The sequence below is a fragment of the Muntiacus reevesi genome, chromosome 3 (genome assembly GCF_963930625.1).
Source record: "Muntiacus reevesi chromosome 3, mMunRee1.1, whole genome shotgun sequence".
Classification (NCBI taxonomy): domain Eukaryota; kingdom Metazoa; phylum Chordata; class Mammalia; order Artiodactyla; family Cervidae; genus Muntiacus; species Muntiacus reevesi.
The window spans coordinates 104,491,497-104,512,767 of record NC_089251.1 but is presented as its reverse complement, the minus strand read 5'-3'; the positions used below and the strand labels follow the sequence as shown (position 1 = coordinate 104,512,767).

Below are 21,271 nucleotides of genomic sequence, written 5' to 3'. Positions count from 1 at the left end.
GCTTTAGTGTAGCCCCAGCTTGTGAGGCTGTTCCTTTGGGTGGGGGGGCCCTGGGCCAGAGCGGACAGGCTGTTCCCGGTGAGGCGTCACGGCTGGAGGACCACAGGCTGGGTATCCATAAGTGGAGACTGGACTTGCTGTCCCTGTTTCCTCTCTAGTGAGTGAGGCTCTGGCAACTGTGAGGGGAGAGGGCTTGTTTAAGGCAGTTCAGGAGAAAACCTAGGTGTCTTCACCGGGGTGTACGCTGGGAGCAGTCGGGGGCCCTGAGATGGCAGAGAGTAGTCAGTGGTCTGCCCTGCTTTGAAAAGCCAGCTGAGAGGTGGAACGTGCTTAGCTCCTCTATTTGACTGAAGTGGTGTCATGCCTTTGGGCCCGGTTCTATGAGAGTCTCCCGCCCGTGGGGCCGGTGCTGACAGGTGGAGAGGCTGAGCACAGTCCATCCGAGGCAGCTGCACTCAGTTTAGCAACAGAGTGATCGTTCTCTTACCCTTCCTGGTCTTCAGCAGAGTGATTTTCTCCTTCCCTTCCATTTCCCCGTGAAGTAGAAGGCTGCCCTGGAGACGGCAGTCTTCATTGTTAGAGAGGCGCTGGTGGGACTCCACCCATCATGACCTCACCCACTCAGCTGTTTAGACCGAGGAGGCAGCCTGCGTTGTTGACAGCCAGAGCGTTCCCACCACCCTCGCGGTGCCTCAGGCCTGAGCAGTGCTCCCTGCCCGGCCGTGGGCCTCTGAGGGGCCCTTGTCTCTTCTTGGCAGCCATGAGGTGGCAGGGGCTGCCCCGTGCCCTGGGGAGCGCAGCGGACCTGGAGAGGCCACGTGCTTTGCCTGGTGGAACAGCACCGGCGGCCTCAGGCATGTCTGCGTCTCCCACGGCAGACGCGTGACTCAGGCTCCAGCCCCTCAGCGGGGGACGGGGGGGGCCTGTGTCCAGTGTTCAGGTCAGTGAGGGCTGAGCCGGCAGCCACACGGAGAGGCACCGCTTCCCTCCTTCACCGGCTCACGGTGTGTGAGCTTGGTCACGGGGGCTGGTTGAGCAGGGTTCCCGCCTTTGTATATGAAGGTGACGGTGTGACACGCACCACGATCCAGCAGAGTTGAGCGGGTCCTGCGATGGCACGAAGCTTCTGGTTCCTGATTCTGAGTCCCGTGTTCCCGTCCCAGCACATCCTGTCCGTGGAGCGAAAGAGGGCGTGCTGACCCTGCACCGCCCCCAGCCGCCCCGTCCAGTGCCCGCAGCGCCATCCGCAGGCCACGTGACCTTGCGTCCATGCCCCCGGTGTTTTTATTTCCCTCCACGAGGTTATAAAGGGCAGCAGGCCCTCTGGGTCTGAGAGCGCCATCCGGGTCATGGGGGCACAGTGGCCTCCAGGGCCCATCCAGCGGCTGGCGGAAGCTTCCTGGCAGAGAGTGGGGGTCCACGCGGGGGAGGCGGAGCCAGACGGCCTGCTCAAACCCCAGTCCCTCCTTTAACACTGAGGGGGTAGCTGTCTCCCTGGGTTCTCACGAGGATCAAACGAGATGAGCTTAGCATGCACCTGGCGGGGAAGCAGACGATTGCCGCTGTTACTGCCGTGCAGGGGCGCGGGAACGGGAGCAGGGCGCGCCGGGAGGACTCTAGTCTAAGGAAGGAGACAGGGCCCGAGAGCCGTAAGAGAGCAAACCCGAATAGCCTGGGAGGGACCTGGGGCCAATGCCATGTGAACAGTTAGCTGTACTGAGACTCACGGAGTCGGGGCCTGTGGGCCGTGGGCTCAGTCAGAGGCTACAGACCCGTGACTTGAGGCACGTCACCTCACCCCCAGGCCATCACACACCCTGGTAAAGGGGAGTCGTCAGGACACTGAGACGGTGGAGTGTTTGTGGGAGTGCTGGTCACGTGCATGTTGGACTTGTGTGGAGCTGGACGGGGGTGGGGGGTGAGGAGGATGCCACCGACAGGGACCTGGGGGGCGGCTGCTCCGCCTGGAAAGGGGCGGGAGGGGCGCTTCAGGAAGCTTCCCGGCGGGAAGCCGGGCACACCCTCGCCCCTCCTGCTGCTCGGGCCTGCGTCTGCCCAGTTCTCAGAGTGTCCCCTTTCTTCCAGAACCCGAGCAACATCCCGAGAGGAGAAGAACCTCCAGGGCTTTCTGGAGCAGCCCAAGGAGAAGTGGGTGGAGAGTGCCTTCGAAGTGGACGGACCCCACTATTTCACGGTCCTGGCCCTGCACGTCCTGCCCCCGGAGAAGTGGCGAGCTGTCCGCGTGGAAATCCTGCGGAGGCTGCTGGTGACCTCTCAGGCCCGGGCAGTATCTCCAGGGGGCGCCACCAGGTCAGTGCTCGCTTCGGGAAGCCTCTGCTCAGGAGGCTGTTACCTGGGCTCTGAAAGCCACTCTGGAGAAGCTGGCTGAATGTCAGGTGCTGAGAGGAGGCAGCTCGTAGCCTTTGGTTGACCCTGACCCCACTCAGACTGTCTCACTGAGAGTCTCGGCCTGATGGCTGGCAGGTGTTCAGCCTCTAGGAGTGAGCTGGGCTCACCTCTGCGAAATTCCTCAGGGAGGAAGCCAGCCAGGCACCGCGTGCAGCCTCTCAGGAGAAGAGTTTGGGCCAGCAGGCGGCTGGGACAGGTAGCCCGGTTTTCCAAATCTTGCTAGGCCCGGCTTAAACTAGCAAAGCCTCAGGGCCGTGCTCAGGGAGCTTCTTTTCTGACATTGAAAATGCGTCATCTCTCTCCTTGGTCACACTCCTCTTCCCTCTGCCCCACGTTCTGCGAGCCTTTCCTCTGTCTCTGCTGCCGGATACCTCCTGAAGAAGGAGGGCATTTTAGGAAGGAAGTGGTCTTCGTTTTAATGACCCCGTGCTGTGATTTGGGTCATCAGGGAGGTGTCCTGAGGGAAACAACTGCAGACGACAACAGCGAGAAGCCCTCTGTAAGGACCGCGTGGATTCCCGCACGCCTCGGGGGCCCCGTGACGCCGCGGCTCTCGGCCCGGGGTGGCCCCTGCAGTCCGCGTGCCCAGGCTGCAAAGTAGGGTGTGGGTTGGTGGCTTGCTTCTGCCCCTTGAGGGAAACCTGCTTCGCTTTGGGGAGGTCTGTCCTCGTGTTTTTAGGATTCAAGGGGACATTTCCAGCAAGGGCACAGAGGAGGAGCTTTTGGGCCCCAGTAGTGACAAACCAAGTGGAAAGAGCCGTGGGCCTGAGTTTGTGCACCTGGTGTCTCCACCTCCGTCTGCTCCGATTTATCCCGTTGCTGTTTGTGGGCACCTCATGGCCCAGAGAGCAGGTTGGAGCTCCGCTGGTGGATCCAGCCTGCCCCGGCCTCTAGAGTCCTGCCCAGCCCCAATCCCCATTCCAGACCAAGCACTTCCCAGGGTTTCCCAAGAGCCCGAAGCATTAATATTTAGCTCGCTTTGTTGTTGTTCAAGAATCGCTGAGGAATCCTAGCCCTTAGCTCGCTCCTAGGAATCAAAAAGTGGGATGTGGGCGGTGCTGAGTTGTGGGTGAGCAGACTCGGCCTGCGTCCACAGCGCAGAGTGGCTGTCCGCTGGGTACAGGGCCTCGGTGACAGGTGTGAAACCCGAGCCCACGGGAGCTGTGTGGCTTTCACCTAGGAGACTGGCATTCATTAGTGTCCCAGGCAGTTAAGGAAAAGCCGATTTGGTCACAGCTTAATTAGGAAATCCAGCGTGAGCTGGCTCATGAGTTGCCATTTTCTGTGTAGCAGTTTAGTCACCTTCACTAATGAGCCTTAAATAATTAAGTCGGGCAGGGCCACCCCGGATTCCTGCCACCGAGGCAAAAGAGCTCCGAGAAGGAGCAGCGCAGGCGGGCTGGGGGTGTGAGCCGGGCGGCAGAGCAGCAGGACCCCCCCCCCCCCCAGGAGGGCGTGCGAGGGGCCCCTGGAGGCGGGGCAGTGCTGCCCAGCGGCTTCCTCCTGAGTCCGTTGTGGGGGGTGCGGCAGATACACAGAACCTGGGAATCTGCGCAAAGTTGCTTTCTCCTGTGGGTTTCACATTCAGGAAAAAGTCTGCAAGGAACTTGCAAGCGTTTAAGCCTGGGACTTTCCTAGGTGTCCGTCAGAGCCTCTCCTGCTCCTGTCTGCCGGCACGCAGACCTGCTGGGAGAGAGCTCTCGTCCTGCCTCCAGGCCCACCCCGCAGCAGGCTCCCTTTAGGCTGGGTGTGCGCCTGCACTGTGGGAGGGGCGGAGGCCGGCGCTCGGAGGGGCTGGGGTTGGGGGGTGCAGGCGGCGCTTTGGCAAGCAGAGCTGTCTCCCTTCGTCCCCTTTCTCTGGTTACCAGCTCAGACGTTTACTGAGGGCAGGTGTGGAGGGGCAGAGGCGGGCGCTCTGGAGAGGCTGGGGTTGGGGGGTGCAGGCGGCGCTTTGGCAAGCAGAGCCGTCCCCCTTCGTCCCCTTTCTCTGGTTACCAGCTCAGACGTCTACTGAGGGCAGCCTGTGCTGTGCTGGGTAGTCCCTTCACTCAGGCCCACACACACAGTGTGGTTTTAACCTCTAAGTGAATAACATCTGTGCTCGTCTTATGAGTCTAGCGTCTATAAACATGTGTGTGTGCATGCACATTTCAGTACTCAGTCTGGTCCTTTTGGTTGCAGACTCTGTTTCAGGGGTAGAATCTCCATGACGGGTTCTTTAGCCCTTACAGACAACACCTATCCCAGATCTTGGGTTGTAGACACTGCATCCAGGTACGGGCACCTCACCCCTGTGCCGAGAGGACTGGCCTCCCTGGATTTCACGGCGGCTCTGTCTTGTGTAATCATTCCTGAGACCCAGAGCCTCTGCTGAGTAGGCGGTGGACGCTGCTGTCACCAGTACCCCGGTATTCCTGGCTGCTCTCTGATCCTGAACTGAATCACTGGATTAGGTGACAGTGATGCAGGTCAGGAACCCAGGGGTGTGGTGAGCAGCTCTGGGATTACGCCGGGATTTAGGAAGTGTCGGGGTGTTTGCAGCTCCTATCCCAGTTGTCACTGTTGCTCAAAACCAGCTTTCCACTAGCTTCTGTTTCTCAGCACGGCACGTGGTTGATAAGTTCCTGTGTGTGGCTGGTTCAGGTAAAAATTCTGCTGGTGGGAACGTAGGGACTGAAGCAGAGCCTTTGTTTCCTCCTTCACTTACTATATCCCGTTAAGTTTGAGAGCATGTGTGGGCTGAACCCAGGGGAGCGCGGGCTCCGCCTCGTCTCTTGGGGGCAGTAGCCTGTTGGCCGTCACGCCTGCGGCTTCTCTCCTCCTCTGCCCCATCTCCCCTGACTCGGCAGGGTCACGGCTGAGGTACCTTGCACAGGACATCTTGTCGTGTGGTGAATGAAGCCCCAGGCCCCAGCACCTCAGCAGCTCTGGCCCCAGTTGCTTCCCTCTGAGAAGATGGCTGAGGGGGGGGCTGGATCGAGGGGGCATGACTCCCAGGGTCCTTCCCTGCTCCCAGAGCGCTGGGCTTTCTCCTCGCGAGTCTCTCCCTGGGCCCCCACAGACCTGAGATTTGACACTTTTCCAGGCTGACAGACAAGTCGTTGAAGGACTACTCAGCGTATCGCTCTTCCCTTCTCTTTTGGGCCCTTGTCGATCTCATTTACAACATGTTTAAGGTAAGGCAGCCCCTGGGAGCCTGGCTGGGCTTGGCAGGCATGTGGACGTCTGTGTGGGGGCTCTGGCCCTGCCTTGGCCTCCGGCTCCATCAGGTCCCCCGAGAAACAGGCGGTGCCCACCCACGGTGGGGAGGGTTTGCAGTGGCTTAGACCCCTGTCCGTGACTGCGTTTGTACCCACGGCCACTCCGTTCCTGGGCCCTGTCTCCTGCTGTCGCAGACCCCGTCCTTCAGGCGGGTGCCCCCCACCCTCCCAGAGTCACCCTTTCATGTTGGTTGCTCTTGTCCCTTCTGGGGTCAAGTCCATTGCCTTGTGTGAGTGTAACTTATTCCAGCCCAGCTTATGTTAGCTTGGCCAAAAAGTTTCTTCCATGAGATAGTGCAGAAAAACCCGAATGGACTTTTTGGTCACCTTCATAATAGGGTCCCTCCTCTCCGCCTTGAGAGACTCAGAGGGTTTACAGCTGGCTCCTTCCCTCATCTGGGTGAAGCAGCGCAATTAAACCGTGTTGACGAGCCCCGCTTCCTGGGGAAGTGCAGGTGTGGGAGGTGTGGGAGGTGTGGGGAGGGGAGCGCGTGTCGCCTGTCGAGGCTTGTAGGTTCCCAGGACTTGTGCCTGAGAGGGGCTGTGAGAGGAGTGGTCGGAAGCGGTGTTGCTCCTGGAAGCACAATGCGTCCTCCAGGGAAAATGTGGGTGTGACGGGAGGGTGCGTGTCCTCCCTGCCTGGGCTGGGGCCCCGGTGACCACCCGGCCCGTCTCCTGCTGCATCTTGTAGAAGGTGCCGACCAGCAACACAGAGGGAGGCTGGTCCTGCTCCCTCGCCGAGTACATCCGCCACAACGACATGCCCATCCATGAGGCCGCCGACAAGGCCCTGAAGGCCTTCCAGGAGGAGTTCATGCCGGTGGAGACCTTCTCGGAGTTCTTCGACGCCGCCGGTCAGTGTCAAGGGTTTTCATCTTTCACAGACCGTAGCGGGGTGGCCGTTGCTTTCATCTTCATACACGGGGAAAAACAGGCAAGAACCAGCCTGTGGGCGACCCTCACGAGGTCCAGGAGAGGTGTGTACCTGCCCAGTCACGGGTTAACGAGATGCAGCTGCGACATGGGGCTCACTTCAGCCCAGGCGCTGTGTGCGGCGCACGCGCGTCCCCAGGACGCAGGGCATCCCAGTGTGAGGTGGGGCTGTGGCTCTGCACATTTTACAGGTGGTATAGCCGAGGCTTTGATGACTGAACAGCTTCCCAATGGGAATGCTTGGAAAAAGCACTAGAGTGCCTTTGCCTTCCTGACTATTTACAGCACTTCACAGAATTAACATGGAGCTTGCCTGTCTTCCTCCTGCCTGTTGGGGATCCAGACATCATATGTCACAGCTGCCCCTGGGGAGGTGTGGGTGATACCAACCCTGATTCCTGAGAGAACAGTATCGAGGGAGGGCAGAGAAAGGCTCTGCTGGCAGGTACAGGGCAGCACCTCGACCTGCCGTGCCCGCGATGCCCTCAGACGGGCCCTCACCCCGCTGGGGACTGAGGCCCCCCGTCGTCTTCCGGTGTACAGTGTGGGCAATGGGCCTGTCGTACCAGCGGCATACATCACACTTCGTTTGATTTCAGGACGCAGCAGGTGACAGCAAAGGGAGGGGCCTTGGGCCAGCGCTGAGAAAACCCACCCGGAACGAAGGCTCCGCGCCCCCTGAGGCCACAACCTGGCCCCCGGCCAGAGCCAGAGCGCGGGGCCACGACTGCCCCGCTCCTATGGGCTGGGCACCCTTTTTGGCGGGGCTCCCAGAGGCATAGCGCGGGGCCGCGCCTGCCCCGCTCCTGTGGGCTGGGCGCCCTTTTTGGCGGGGCTCCCAGAGCCAGAGTGCGGGGCCGTGCCTGCCTCGCTCCTGTGGGCTGGGCGCCCTTTTTGCCTTTGCGGGCCTGCTGCCCCCCAAGTTGTCTGGGCATCAGGACTTGGCACTGCCCACCTGCATCTCTTTGTTAACTTCACTCGGAGCTCTCAGGAGGGTCTTTTCGGCCTGGACACTTCACTTTGGCTGCACTCTTAGTGTTTCATTGGAAAGCAGTCCTGAGTGAGAGCAGGTAGCCCTGTGTCTGTGTTCTCAGGGCCCAGCGCCATGCCTGTCGCCCAGGGGTCTGCGGAGCATCTCCAGAATGGCAGAGCCTGGGCCAGAGGAGGAGGGGGTGGGCATGGGAAGGAGGGGCTTCGTGTCAGCCCCGGGCAGGGAGAGCAAGGCCCTGTCAAGTGGGGTGGGAGCCTCTGCCCCTTGCACTCCGAGCACAGGCGTTCACAACCTGGCTTTATTGCTTTGTTCAAACTGGTAGAAAATTTCAGAACATCAGACACACCCTCTTCAAACGCAAGGACAGAAACACCTTCCAAAACCAGCAAGAACCGATGGGAGTCACTCTCCCTCTGTTAGCGGGGCTGCCGGGAGACACCTCTGAGCGTTGGCCAGGCCTGCGGGTTGACGGCCCCACGGTGGTCAAATGTGAACCCTGTTTGTGAGGGAGGGGCAGGGCTGCAGGGGGCCCGATGCTGTGCCCACGGCACTTTGCCAAGACTGGCCTCGTCTGACCCCTGGCCCCCCATCTGGCGGTGGAGGGAACAGAGCTCCTGAGCACTGGCCGCTGGCACCAGGCCCAGGACCAGGGGTTGGGTCCCAGCCCCCGAGGGTGGTGGGGTCGGCCTTTCTTGGCCGGTCCCTCTGAAATATGCTGAAGACTGCAGAGATGCTTTCCAGAGACCCCTCCTTTGTGCGCTGCGCCACTGTGGACTTGCAGGCTCCCTGCAGGGTCCAGGAACCCAGGTTTAGCATCTCAACTCTTGGGAGATCATGAGCGCGGCGCCCCTGACTGGCAAGTAAGTGTTTGCTCGGTGACCGTCTCCCTGCCGTCTCTGGGCTCCGGTGAGCAGCTGGTTGGAGCTCGTTGGGGGACCCTGTGTTCTCCACAAGGACGCAGCCGCCGTGACTCGGGCTGGGCCGTGCATGCCGTGGCTAAGCAGCCCCCGCCTGTTTTCCAGGTCTCTTGTCAGAAGTCACGGATGCAGAGAGCTTCCTGAAGGACCTGCTGAACTCAGTGCCCTGAGCCCCACACGGAGGCCGGTCGACAGAGACGGAAGCTGCCTGCCTGCGCCCTCGGTGTCCCTCCTCCCACGCGATCCCCTGGGGCGCCGCGTCACTGCTCCCCTTCCCCTCACTCCTCCTGGAGTGGCTTGGGATCTCAGGCTCCCTGTTGTATCTCGTGTGTGCGGTGCGCTAGCTCTGACGTTGTCTGTAACCCAAGCTGTCGAAGGACTCGCACATACCTGGGAGCCACGAGTTCTCCTGGCCCAGAGTCCCTGCGTGTGCACTTGTTGAGAAATAAATGAGTGACTTCACACCCGTTGGAAAGGAAGGTGTTGCCTGCGCTCAAGCCCCTCCTCGGTGACACTGGCCAAGTACGTCTCCTTGCCTGCACGGCCCTTGCCGGCGTCGGCAGGGAGCTCCGTGTGTATCATGTTCGCGGTCTCTTGGCACCGAATGGAGCCTGTCTGTTCTCAGCCAGCAAGTTGGGGCACCGCGTATGACGGCTGTGATCTTCCCTGAAATAAATGCCTTGGCTTCTCTCTTCATTGTTTGGGCCTGAAGAGCTGGAGCCCAAAGACACGTGATTTTCTAGTCCCCGGCCAAAGGTGGGCTCAACACAGCTGGGCGCTGGTCTTTCTGGTCTTTCTGGCATTCGAATTGGCAATCCTTTGGCGATGTTTGCAGGGTTGCCACGTTGGGAGAGGCCTGGGGCAGACTTAGAATGACGAGGAGCTGCCCCTTATGAGCGCCTTCTCTTCCAGGCCGTGTGTGTGTGATTTCTAGTCTTTTAACAGCCCTGCCGGAGGGCACTGTGAACCTGCCTCACTTGCTCAAGGCCCCCCAGCTGGTCGCTGCTGGAGCGGAGGTCTGTGCCCCTGAGGCCGTGTCTTGAACCGCTGCGGCAGTTGCCACGTTGGTGGGCAGCAGCCGTCTCCTCGAGGCAGCAGGGCCCCCATGAGCTCCCCAGATCTCAGGGCAAGGCCGACGTGACCAAGGGCTTGCGGAGAGGGAGAGCTTGCAGTGGCTGCCTCCTTCAGCTCCCCGTGCGCCACTCTGCCTCCTGCCTCCCTGGTTTTGATGTCCAGTTTATGTGGCCCCCTGCTCAGGCCAGACCGTTTGGGACAGGAGGCACACCAGGCGTCATCAGAGGACGCCCGGAGCCAGGACTTGGGGCCCTGCCCGAGCCCCCGGCCAGGCACCACAGGCAGTCACCGGGAGATGGAGGCGGTTTGTCGCAGGAGCCGGGCTGGGGGCCCTGGCAGGCGAGCACAGTGTGCACCAAGTGCGCGGGGGCCTGGGGGCGTGAGAGGGCGGCTGGGCTTCCTGAGGGGCCGCCAGGCTCAGGGGAGGGCGAGGGCACCCACCCCTTCGTTCACATCTCAGCTCCGCCCCCCTGATGGCGCCACACTCTCCCCCGACCCCTGTGAAATGCACTGTCGGTCTCTGCGGGGTGGGGTGGTTGCTTGGTTTACACCAGTTTACTTACTGCCCTGTGGTAAGGAAGTGACTGTCCTTATCACTGATGACTCACTTGCAGTCTGTGGAATCTTGGCTTTAACAGACTCTGCGTCTCAGGTGGGGTCCAGATACGTCCGGCTTTGAAGGTGGATGACGGGCCTTGTCGGGAACATGCTTCTCACCCGAGCACAGCGATTTCATTCCCTCTGGCAGGTCCATCGTCTCCTGCCCCCTGCTGTGTCCCGAGGGTCCACGCTGCTGTGTGGAGCTGCTCTTACATAACCTCCCAGCCGGGAGTGAGCTGGAGCGGCCGCATCTGGGCCAACATGCCCGCGGGGAGCGTGGGGGAGGGTGCGGGTGAGCAGGCAGGACTGGACCTGCGCGTCGAGCGCCATCGGAGGCTGAACCGCGCGTGTGCTCACGCCTTGGGGCCACGGGCTGACCGAGCACCTTCAGGAGCTCAGCCACGGCTTGGTTCCTTGGGCTGGCAGGGCTGGCGCCCCCAAAGCTCATGATGAGATGTTCACTTTTTCTCTGCCCTTTGTTTTTTGATTTCTTGCAAAAGCCTCAGAACCTTGGCCCAGGCCATCAGTCGGCATCAAGCCCCTTGTTTCACGGTCACAGCTCTTAATGGTTTCTTCCCGGGGTGCTTTCCAGGGGCCGCCTCAGTCACGGGTGGCTGGCTGGCATGGAGGCCGTCTGGTCTGTGATGGGTCCCAGGTGGGGCCCCTGGCGGAGCTTGGGCCGGGGGGAAGACTGGCCAAGGGTGAGACCTCACTCCACCAGCCAGCGTCTCCCAAGGGCAGCAAAGGACATGAGGTACCTGAGGAACCAGTCCCCTCCTGTCCCGAGCCGTTTTCTGGGCTGACTGCTTCATGGGTCCTTGTCTTTCTCAACAGGCGACCCCAGTGGGGGGTTCAGAGGACGCCAGGCTGGCCCCGCCTAATGATGGCTGCAGGGTTTAAGACCTTGGAGTCCGCCTTCAGCAATAAATCCTGAGACAGGGTTTCAGCCCCTTCTTCTAGAGTGAACGGCTAAGGCCTCGGGGCTCCTCCAGCGGGTTGCATCTTCCCTGGCCCCCGGCCTTCCGAGTTCAGTGCTCTGCTCTGTGAGGGGACCACACGGGGGTCAAGTGTCCCCCGCCCCCCACAAGGCCCCTCTGTCCGCCCCCACCCTCGGTTTTATTGGCCAAGACGTCGGGACTCTTCTCGTTGGCGTTCCCGCGTCAGCCCCACGTGTTGGGGCAGGCGTTCCGCCTCTCCCCGCTCCCAGGTGAGGAGACGGCCCCACAGGAAGCGGTCTGCCTGCCGGGAGTCAGGGCGGGTGGGGGTGGGACTCCAAGGTCGCGTCCGCCCCGCTTGCCTGTGAGCCCTCCTGTCTGGACTGTCCCCTTGGCACGGGGCGGCGTGCGGGATGCCGAGGGCCCAGGGGCGCGCCAACCGTCCGAGCCATGCAGCTGAGACCCTCGTGAGCGCAGGGGTGGCGATGGGGCATCGGACACGGGGCCGCGGGCCAGTGCAGCTCCACCACTGACCTGCCGAGCTGTCACGCGTGCCCTGCTGGTCCTGCAGCGAGCGCTGGTGGACCCTGGCCCCAGGCGCGTCCTGCTGCTTTGGCCCCGTGGGCCCCGGGGGCCAGGGACCAGCCCGAAAGGGAGACTCCCTCTGCCTTCGAACTGTAGCCTGGCTCTGGTGCTGCTGTCTCTCTGCCCACAGCCCTCGGCCTGCCTCTTCCCTGACCCCACGTCGCTTGCTCCTGCCGCCCCTCCACCCAGCCCTCTGCCGTCCTGGCTGCCAGGACAGGAGCTCAGCAGCACGCACGCGGCCGTGCACGCGCCGCTTGCGCTCACGCCAGCCCACGAGCCTCCGCGTCCGGAGCAGGCCCCGCGCCTCCGTGGTATCTGTTTGCTCCGGGTTCCTTGTGTCTCTGCAGCTCTGCGGTCCTTGCCCAGGGCTGCTGCCTTTCCCGTCTGTCCTCGTCTGCCACCCGATCTCAGTCTCGGAGGCTGGCGCAGGCTCGTGTGCCGCCAGCTGGCCCCCTTTGCTCCCGGCTGAGCCTGGAGCCTCTGGCCGAGGAATGTGCCGGGCAGGGCTCTTCCCCCGGGGCTCAGCATGTGGGCGCCCCCCTGCCCTCCAGGGCTCCGGGCTGTGTCCGGTGGCGTGGGCCAGGCCGGAGCCCTCCGCCGGCTTCAGAGCTGGGAAGGTGCCCTCTGGCCCCTCTGGGCCGGGGACGGTGGGGTACGCAGGATGGAGGCCTGCCCGAGGCCACAGCCTCAGCCCTTGTCCTCTCCCGTCCCCTGGGCTGACAGAGTCGGCACTGGGGTGGTCACCCGGGTGTGTGGAGAAGGCTTTCCACGGCCTGGGCGACCCTGGAGAGAGGAAAAGGGGGCAGAGGTGGCCCCGGAGGAGGGCAGCTGTCCGGGGAGAGAAGGTGGCAGGTGGAGTGTGGTGCCTGCTGTGCACTGCCCACATGTGCCCCCGGCTTCCGCGTCCGGAGCAGGCCCCGCGCTTCCGCCCAGGCCCCTCGGGGGAGCGGGTGGTGGCTGGGCTGCCCTGGGCGGGAGAGCTGCAGTCCCTGCTGCTGACGGGGGCTGAGTGGGGCCGCTGGACGGGGCCAGAGTCCATCCCGGGGTTTATGGGGGTGTCACTGAGGGGCCCGGGGAAGGGCCGTCCCTGGCGTGGGGACCCTGAGCACCGGCAGGGGTGGAGGAGACGGGTCTCTCCTTGTTTTTGTTTGGTTTTTGGCCACCCTGCATGGTGCCAGGGATCGAACCCGCACCCCTGCATTGGAAGCGCAGTCTTAACCACTGGACCACGAGGGAAGTCCTCCAGCAGCTGCTCTTGAGACTCTCTCTCAGGTCCCTCCGCCATCTCTGCCCCGTGACCTCATTAACCCAGCTCCAGCTATCCGCTCGCCTGCCTCAGCCTCCAAGGGGGCTTCCTGCCCGCTGTCAAGCTGTCAATAGGTTTAGATAACTGGGGACTGGAGAAGGCTATTGAGAGTCCCCTGGACTGCAAGGAGATCCAACCAGTCCATCCTAAAGGAGATCAGTCCTGAATATTCATTGGAGGGACTGATGCTGAAGCTGAAACTCTGGTACTTTGGCCTCCTGATGCAAAGAACTGACTCATTTGAAAAGACCCTGATGCAGGAGAAGAAGGGGACGACAGAGGATGAGATGATTGGATGGCATCAGCAACTCAATGGACGTGGGTTTGGGTGAACTCCAGGGGTTGGTGATGGATCGGGAGGCCTGGCCTGCTGCAGCCCATGGGGTCACAGAGTGGACACGGCTGAGCGACTGAACAACACTCTTGTTTACCGAGTCCCTGCCCGGGCCCAGCACCGTGCCGGGCATGATTCCTGGGCTCTGATGTACTTCCTGCTTCCCAGATGAGGCACCTGAGGCTCAGAGAGGCAAACTTGCCCGCCCAAGGCCACATGGCCTGTAAGTGGGGTCCTCTGCCGGGAAGCCGGCCTGAGCCCTGCTCCGTCACCTGGTCCCGTTCCCCATCCGGTCTGGGCAGGGGTTTGATTGGGTGGGCCCAGCTCCCAGCTGGAGGACACAGCTCTGGGAGGGCGCCAGCCGGGTGCTCCACAAATGGGCAGGGCGGCCACAGCCAGGGGTCCTCCATCCGCTCGCGGGAACCATGCGCGGGGGTGGGACTGACGAGATGCAAGGCCCCGGACAGTGATTCGGGGCTTGGTGACGGGGCAGGTGGCCGGGCCCTGATGGCCTGACGCCCGGCGAACCGGGCAGGTGGGAGGTGGCTACCGTTTGCCGGGGCCTGAGTGCTGGGCTTGGGGCTGTGAGCGGCTGGGGCCCCGGCCCGTGCCCCGTGCCCCCGGGGGCAGCCGCCCGCTCGTTCAGGGGCCCGGGCCCCAGCCGTGGAGCCAGGGTGACTGCACGCAGCCCGACGGCACCACCTGTGCCTCTGCTGGCTCTGGAGGTGGCTGGCCCTTCGCCCCGGGTAGGACGCCGGTCCTTTCTCCCCTCCGGCTCCCGCAGCTGAAAGGGCCCCGCTGCCTCAAGTGTGGACTCGGGGGGTCCCGCCCACAGGTAGCGACCCCTCTACCCTTCACCTTTCCCTCCCTCTGCTCTCAGCCCTGCTATCTGCAGCACTCTGCCCACACCTGACGGTCACTTCCCTTCTGACTTGAGCAGGTGGGCGTCGTTCTGTTACAAAGAGGACATTCAGGCCCAATGATGGGCGTCCTCACCCAAGGCAGGTCCTCCGATTAGGGTTGCCGAATGAAATTCTGGGTGCTGAGACAAATTTAAATTTCAGATAAACCACAAATAATTTTTTTTTTTACAAATAGCCCCCCCACCAGTGACTACACAGAACAGGTTTTTGTTTTTGTTTTTTTTAATGTGCATATAGCACATGCCGTATTGGGATATACTTATACTAAAAAAAAGAAATTGCTAATCATTTATCTGAAATTCAAATTTTACTGCACCGCCTGCATTTTTCTTTGTTATATCTGACAACCCTAACTCACGTGGTCGTTGAACACACAGTTTAAGCAAACTCAGGCCCTGACCACAGGGAAGCCCCCTCCACTTCCTTGGAAGAGACTTGACCTGTGGCGGGGGCTTCAAGGGAGCAGGCTGAAAGCTGGGAAGAGCCTGGCATGTCTGGGGGACTCCAGGGCCCACAGGCCTGGAGTGTAGAGGGCAGGACCCGGGGGCAGGCACAGAGGCTTCTCCTGGGGGCCGTGGGGGCCTGCAGGGTGGTGTGCAGGTGAGGCAGGCTCCGGCAGCCTCAGCTCCGGGCGTCTGCAGTGGCTTCCCCATCACGGGAGGGTGCGGAGACCCTGTGGGCTGGCCCAGGGCCCTCCCCAAGCTCCTCGGCATGGCGGTGGGGGAGGGCCTGGGGGGAAAGGGCTTGGGGTCAGTCTTGGGTTCAGAGCTGGCTGTGCAACCTCAGTCCAAGCCCTTTACCTCTCTGGGCCTCAGTTTCTCCACGTGTGAGGTGAACGTGCCTCTGGGTTAAGCACAAGAGTGCTTGTGCAGCCGCGGGCTCAGGAGGCTCTGGAAGGGTGGGTTGTTGGAGTCACCCCCGACAGGCTTTCACAGACCTGGGTGGGTTCCCTTCACAGCAGGGCTCCTACAATGACAAGAGCTGTCGGGAGGCATCCAGGAAGAGGCTGGGTGTGCTACGTGGAGGAGGGGAGTGGGGCGTGAGGATGCCAAAGGTCGTTTCGGCTCCGGAGTCAGACTGTCCTGGGTCTGACCGCCTCTTAAAACTCAATATTAAAAAAACTAAGATCCTGGCACCTGGTCCCATCACTTCATGGCAAATAGGACGGGAGAAGTGGAATCAGTGACAGATTTTATTTACTTAGTGTCCAGAATCACTGCAGATGGTGACTGCAGCCATGAAATTCAAAGACGCTTGCTCCTTGGAAGGGAGGTTAAGACCAACCTAAACAGTGTGTAAAAAAACAGAGACATCTATTTGCTGACAAAGGTCTATCTACTCAAAGCTATAGTTTTTCCAGTAGTCATGTATGGATGTGAGAGTTGGACTGTAAAGAAAGCTGAGCGCCGAAGAACTGATGCTTTTGAACTGTGGTGTTGGAGAAGACTCTTGAGAGTGCCCTGGACTGCAAGGAGATCCAACCAGTCCATCCTAAAGGAGATCCACCCTGAATATTCATTGGAAGGACTGATGCTTAAGCTGAAGCTCCAATACTTTGACCACCTGATTCAAGGAGCTGACTCATTTGAAAAGACCCTGATGCTGGGAAAGATTGAGGGCAGGAGGAGAAGGGGACGACAGAGGATGAGAGGGTTGCGTGGCATCACCGACTCAATGGACATGAGTTTGAGTAAGCTCTGGGAGATGGTGAAGGACAGGGAGGCCTGGCGTGCTGCAGTCCGTGGGGTCGCAGAGAGTCGGATACGACTGAGCGAGCGAACAGCAGCCTCTCCCCCTGGCAGGCAGCTTCGCCCCACGGTCGTCAGGCCCCTTTACGGGCCGTGAGCAGGGCCCTGACAGGTCAAGTGTGACCATGACTGTAAAGTGCCCAGTTCAGCATAGGTGCCAGAGCGCTGTGAGTTCTAAGAAGTGTCTCCCCGAGGCTTCTCCTCGGGGCCCTCCTGCTGTGGCTGGCTGTCCGCCCTCAGTGGGGCAGGGCTGAAGACAAAGGTGTCTCAGGCCCCTCAGGGTCCACGTGGCACGTGGGGAGGCGGTAGAGCAGTCACGCTGGGTCCCAGCCCCGGCTCACGGCATCCGGTCACTGCAGACACGGGCCTGCCTGTGTCCCGTGGCCGGGGCCACCCCTGCCGACCCACACATCTGTCCCGCACTCATTCTGTTTCTTTGCATTCCTGGTTCTGCTTTCAGGGTCTGGGCGACCGGGCAGGGAGGCTGGGGAAGCAAGGGCCTTGGCAGCCTTCGTGGGGAGGGAGGCAAGGCCCGCACGACTGACAGGTGAGGATCCGAGGCCGCAAACCAGGACCACTGTCTGCCTGTTCTGTCCGGCTTGGGAGCTGGGGAACGGGAACCGTGGGGAAGTTTGGCCTCTGTCCACCTGACGTCTCCTCCCAGCCCCACCACTCAACACCCACCCGGGGGCAGATGGCATCACAGCCCTGGGCCTCGGCCTCCTCAGCCATAAGAAGGCGCCGCTCATCCCCATCCCGAGAGCAGAATTTAAAGATTATGACCACTAAGCCCACGGCACGGGCAGGGTCAGCAGACACATCCACCCGGCCTCTGTGTCCCAGCTGGGCCTCCGGGCGAGGAGAGAGGCCTGAGTCCCAGCTGGGGGCCTGAGGGAGGAAGAAGCCCCCTCCGGTTAGGGGTGGTGTGCCGGCGTCGGGGGAGGGCTTCCTGGAGGAGGTGGCCTTTGAGACAGGTTCCTGAGTGGAGGAGCAGAATCTCCAGGGGCTGGGGCAGCTGCGGGGAGGGGAGGCCAGCCCCTGAGGGCCCGGGCGTTCTCACAGCCAGCGGGGGCACTGTCCGGGCCAGGTGAGCCTGGTGCCGCGCGCGCGGGCGGTGGGACCCGGGAGGCGCCGCAGGGGCGGGGCGCCCTGGGGTGCGGAAGGTGGGGAGCGTGGGGAGCGTGGCCGCGGCGGACTGGACCTCTGCGGGCACGCCCCAGGCCCTGCTGGGCTCGCTCTCATCTGGGGGGATTGGACGAGACCAGGCCTTCCCTTGGTGCTCCTGGAAGCCTCCAGACGGGCCTTAACCCTCCTTCCTCAACCCGGGAGCTGGGCGATGAAGCAGATCCCCGGGCCAGCCCCCTGCACGAGGGGTGGGTGTGAGAACGGTCCGGTCCCGGAGTGGCAGGCAGCCTGCTCCCCACAGCGGGCCTCACTCGGCCCCCTCTCCCCACCCAGCTCAGGCGTGCTCACCCCCACACTCCCGCACTCCCCCGGAGCCTTTCACACCTCCACCCACTCAGCCGCTCACGCCCCCATTTCACAGATGGGAACATGGAGGCCTGGGCTGTGGTGATAGGAGGACCTTGCAGGGCAGGCCTCGGTGAGTGGCTTCCAGAGGTTGACGGCTGCCTTTTTCTTTGCGTCTTTGTATTATTCTAGACGGTCTCCACCCCTAGTCTTTTCCCCACAGCAATGGCCTAGGCCAATGGTCTTCTAGAATGTTCCTCAGCAGGATTCGTCTGTTGCACTGAAGTCATTGAACTGGTTCTGCTACCTGCTCCTGTCCTGTAACCAGGAGTCAGGTCTGCAGACATGACAAGAGCCTCATGATAACCTCCCAGCACACGCGGCTGAGCCTCGGACCATGCCAGCCCCTCGCGTCCAAGCGCCCTGATGCTGTTTGTCTGACCGCCGGCTGCTTAGAGCCTCTGTTCCCTTCTTGGCCTCTGAGCACCTCCTCTGTGCTAGGCCTGTGGGATGGGGACCGTCATGGGTCACATCCCTCCCGGCGTCTGCCCCGAAGGAGCACGGTCAGCCCCGAGCCCAGGAGTGGACGGGAAGGTGGACTCCGTGATGGGGGGACACGGGCTGGTGGGGAGAGGAGGCTGGACCACCGGGCAATGGGAGGAGACGCCTGGGCTGAGTCCGTTGGGGGGCGGGGGTGCACGGTAGGGGCAGCGGGGGAAGAAGGGTCGAGGCAGGAGAGCAGAGAAGAGGCTGAGGCCAGGGCGGCGGGAGGAGTCCTTGCGGGGGAATCCGGGTGAGAGGGAGCCTCAGGCTCGCCCCTCGGGAGGGAAGTGCTGCCCGAAGCCCAGACGCCCCGAGACCTGGGTGCCTGCAAACGCACCCCCAGCCCTTCCCGAGGTGAGTGTGTGGCTTCCTTGCAGGGGGGACGGCTCAGCTGCCCCCTGCACCCCCCACTTCGTCCTGTCTCCCCTGACATCTCTGTCTGGCACGCCTGCCAACCCAGCCGGCATAAAACCTGCTCAAAACGGCCCTCCTCCTCCCCCTTCCTCCGTCCTCCCAGCTCAGCCCCTCTCCACTGCCTCTTCAGGAAAGCCCTGCTGGCAAAACATGAGTCTTTCCAGGCTCCCGAGGTCTTGGCAGAAGGCACGTGGGCCCAGAAGTGGCCTCGCAGGGTCATAGATTGGCGCGGGGAGGGCGGGCAGGGCTGGGAGCTGTGACACCCCCACCCTGCCTTGAGTGGGAGTTGGGGAGCCCCGTCCTGCCCCCAGGACCGCTGCCCCCTCACTCCCACCAGAGCCAGCCCCCCGGTTAGAAGGCAGTGACCTCATCTCTTGTTGGGCAAGCTCCGTCCGCCAGGGTGGGGCCCCATCAGGTGGAGGCTGGCACGTGTCTCGGCACCTGAGCCCAGGCAGACAGGTGGCTGGGACCCTCAGGTCCCTGTCTCTTGGGATTTTCCCAGCCTGCCCCGGGGGCAGCCACTGGTCCTCTTCTGATAGCCTGGGGTCTGGTCTCCCCAAGGCAGAAATTCTCGTCTGTGACTCTGCATTCAACGCAGAGGTAAGGACGGCTGGGTTTCAGGAGATGGAAGAAGCAGAGAATTCACTGTGTGCAGGTTCCTAGGGCTCAGGGTGGGGCTGGGGCAGGTGCCCCTAAGAGGCCATGGGGCCGCGTGGCCTGGGAGGGAACGGCTGAACCCACACTGACTTGGGCTCCCCCGACAAGCTGAGCCCTTTCCAGCCCCAGGGCCTTGCCTCAGGGAGAACACTCTTCCCTCAGATTCTCCTAGGATCCTGTGCCACCTCCCCCAAGGGGCCTTTCCCGGGATCTGTCCAACACCATCCGCATTGCTGTCTATCCTCTTGCCCATTTCATTGTCCCCGCAGTACCTGTGATGCTCTGAACTCACAGGATTCATCCGCTGGATGGTGTGTTCACAGCCGGTCCCCTGACCGCTCATCTCTGGGTCACAGTCGGAACTGGTCTGCCGGGCATCGCTTCTGTAAGCGCCAGCTCCCCGGCTCCCTGAGACCCCAGGGGCAGGGGGACAATCCTGTTCTGCCTGTACCCCTGGCGCTGCGCTCGGCAACCTGGAGGACTTTGCCACCGGCAGCCTTGCCCTTTCAAGGACGGGCACCTGAGGGAAACTGGGGCGATTCTTCCCCAGCTCCATCTGCTGGGCCCGGATGTGCCCCTGCCCGCTCACAGGTTGCAGGAACCAGGGGTTCGTTGTGCCTGCGGATGCCCAGTGCCCTGTGCTCGGCGGGGCTATGCCGTCTGGGTGCTGCATGAGCTGAACACGAGGGCGAGGGACGGAGACCAGGGCATGGCCATGCGGAGGGCTCCCAGGCTCCCCGGGTCAGCCGTGGTCACACCTGATTGTTTTCCGCCCAGACCCTAAAGGCCGGCCCCTGCCCCCAACCATCTGCCCCAGGTCTGGGGACACAGTCCCGGTGGAAGCCGAGGTCCCACCTGGTTGGTGTGTCCAGCCCGGTGCCAGTGGCCGCAGCTCCTCAAGAGACAGAGCAGAGACCATCAGAATCAATGGTTTCGGGGTTCCCCAGGCCGTCCAGTGGCTGAGACGCCACGCCTCCAGTGCAGGGGACTGGAGTTTGATTCCTGGTTGGGAGACCAAGACCTCACGTGCCCTGCAGCCCAGCGCCCCTTCCCCGCAAAAAAGAAGGGCAAAAGCCTGGTGAAAAGCCAAGCAGAAATTCAGTTAAAGTTGGAAAGACGAAACTACCATTACATTTGGAAATAAAGACATAGTGGCCCCATTTTACAGACAGGAGAGCTGAGGCAGCGTTGTGAGCTGGGTGCCGGCCGCCCAGTGCCCCCCCAGCGACCCTCCCACTTGCGACGGGCTCACCAAGCCTGGGTGACGTGCGCCCTCTGCCCATGGCAGCGGGCATCTGTGCCTGGCCCAGCCTCTCCCAGGCCCACGGAAGGCTTGCAGGGTCAGGGTCCGGCCTCCGATGGCCCCTCTTCGGTCATGACTTTCTCTTTGATCCTGGGGGAGGGGGTGGCCCCTGGAACGCATAGGAGAGGGTAAGGGGGCTCCTTCACTGGGGTGGGCGGAGGCCCACTGGCCAGGCATTCGCCCACCCGCCCCAGCAGGTGTCACGGGGCTGGGGCCACGGCTGTGCGGGGACTCGGGTCCCCTTCTGGGGAATCTGGGGAGCACAGACTGTTCCCACCGTGGGGAGTGGCACCCTGGCGGGCCAGGGAAGTGGCTCCGTGCTGAGCTCAGCTCGGGGCTGAGTCACGCGGGTGCCCCTCCCGGGCACTGGAGGCGTGGCCCAGCCTCCCCGGGTCTCCCACGCGGCGGCCCGGCGGCTCCGGCCCCAGACACGTGCCCGCTAACAAGTGCGCCGCCCGCCTGCCCGGCCGGCCCGCCTGCAACAGAGCTGAGCACAGCCCCGAGCGCCTGCGGGGAGCCGCCCTCACGGCGGGGGCGGGGGCCCCAGGCATGCTGACCCCGTGTTTTGTCCCCCGACCAGGCTGGGCCTGCACGTCAAGCAGGACTGGCTGTCCGGGGTGCCCGTGGGATTCACGGGGGCAAACCGTGCACAACGCGGACCACCCCGAGCGTGCTGGTGCCCGTGAAAGGGAGTGGGTGGCCGCGCTCGCAGGAAGGGAGGGCGTGGGCACAGCCTGCCCCATCGTTGGCCCCGCAGCTGCCCATAGTGTCTGCCCCGGACTGTGGCTCCGAGAGGCAGATGCGGGAGTGCTCGGCCCTGCCACCTGTGACCCGAGCCAGGCCCCTGGGGGGTCCTCAGGAGCGGCCTG

The 21,271-nt window shown here is 62.5% G+C and overlaps 2 protein-coding genes across 3 annotated transcripts in view; one reads left to right on the top strand and one right to left on the bottom strand.

Moving 5' to 3' along the window:
* Positions 1–9,200, top strand: part of UBR4 (ubiquitin protein ligase E3 component n-recognin 4) — a 132,213-nt gene extending 123,013 nt beyond the window's left edge. For both annotated transcript variants that reach the window (XM_065929934.1, XM_065929933.1), the window contains 4 exons: positions 2,086–2,310; positions 5,495–5,585; positions 6,361–6,523; positions 8,616–9,200. In XM_065929934.1, the coding sequence (XP_065786006.1) occupies positions 2,086–2,310; positions 5,495–5,585; positions 6,361–6,523; positions 8,616–8,680 (544 nt within the window). In that variant the 3' untranslated portion in view covers positions 8,681–9,200. The remainder of the gene's footprint in view (positions 1–2,085; positions 2,311–5,494; positions 5,586–6,360; positions 6,524–8,615) is intronic.
* Positions 9,201–11,300: 2,100 nt separating this feature from the next.
* On the bottom strand, positions 11,301–20,953 carry LOC136164072 (collagen alpha-1(I) chain-like). Its single transcript, XM_065928888.1, has 9 exons — positions 20,749–20,953; positions 19,620–19,775; positions 19,392–19,507; positions 18,048–18,261; positions 17,076–17,257; positions 16,700–16,993; positions 14,924–14,996; positions 13,442–14,128; positions 11,301–12,805 (listed from the first exon to the last, which is right to left on the bottom strand). Exons 1-9 carry the CDS (start codon positions 20,951–20,953, stop codon positions 11,301–11,303), a joined length of 3,432 nt encoding a protein of 1,143 aa, XP_065784960.1.
* Between the last annotated feature and the right edge of the window lie 318 nt (positions 20,954–21,271).

Coding starts and splice junctions, on each gene's coding strand:
- LOC136164072 (XM_065928888.1), bottom strand. CDS start 20,953: ATGCCTGGGGCCCCCGCCCCCGCCGTGAGGGCGGCTCCCCGCAGGCGC. Junction 14,997..16,699: donor GTGATGCCATCTGCCCCCGG/GTGGGTGTTGAG, acceptor CTTTCCCCCCAG/GCCCTCCCCCACCGCCATGC. Junction 14,129..14,923: donor CAGGGTCTCCGCACCCTCCC/GTGATGGGGAAG, acceptor GGGCCCTTTCAG/CTGCGGGAGCCGGAGGGGAG.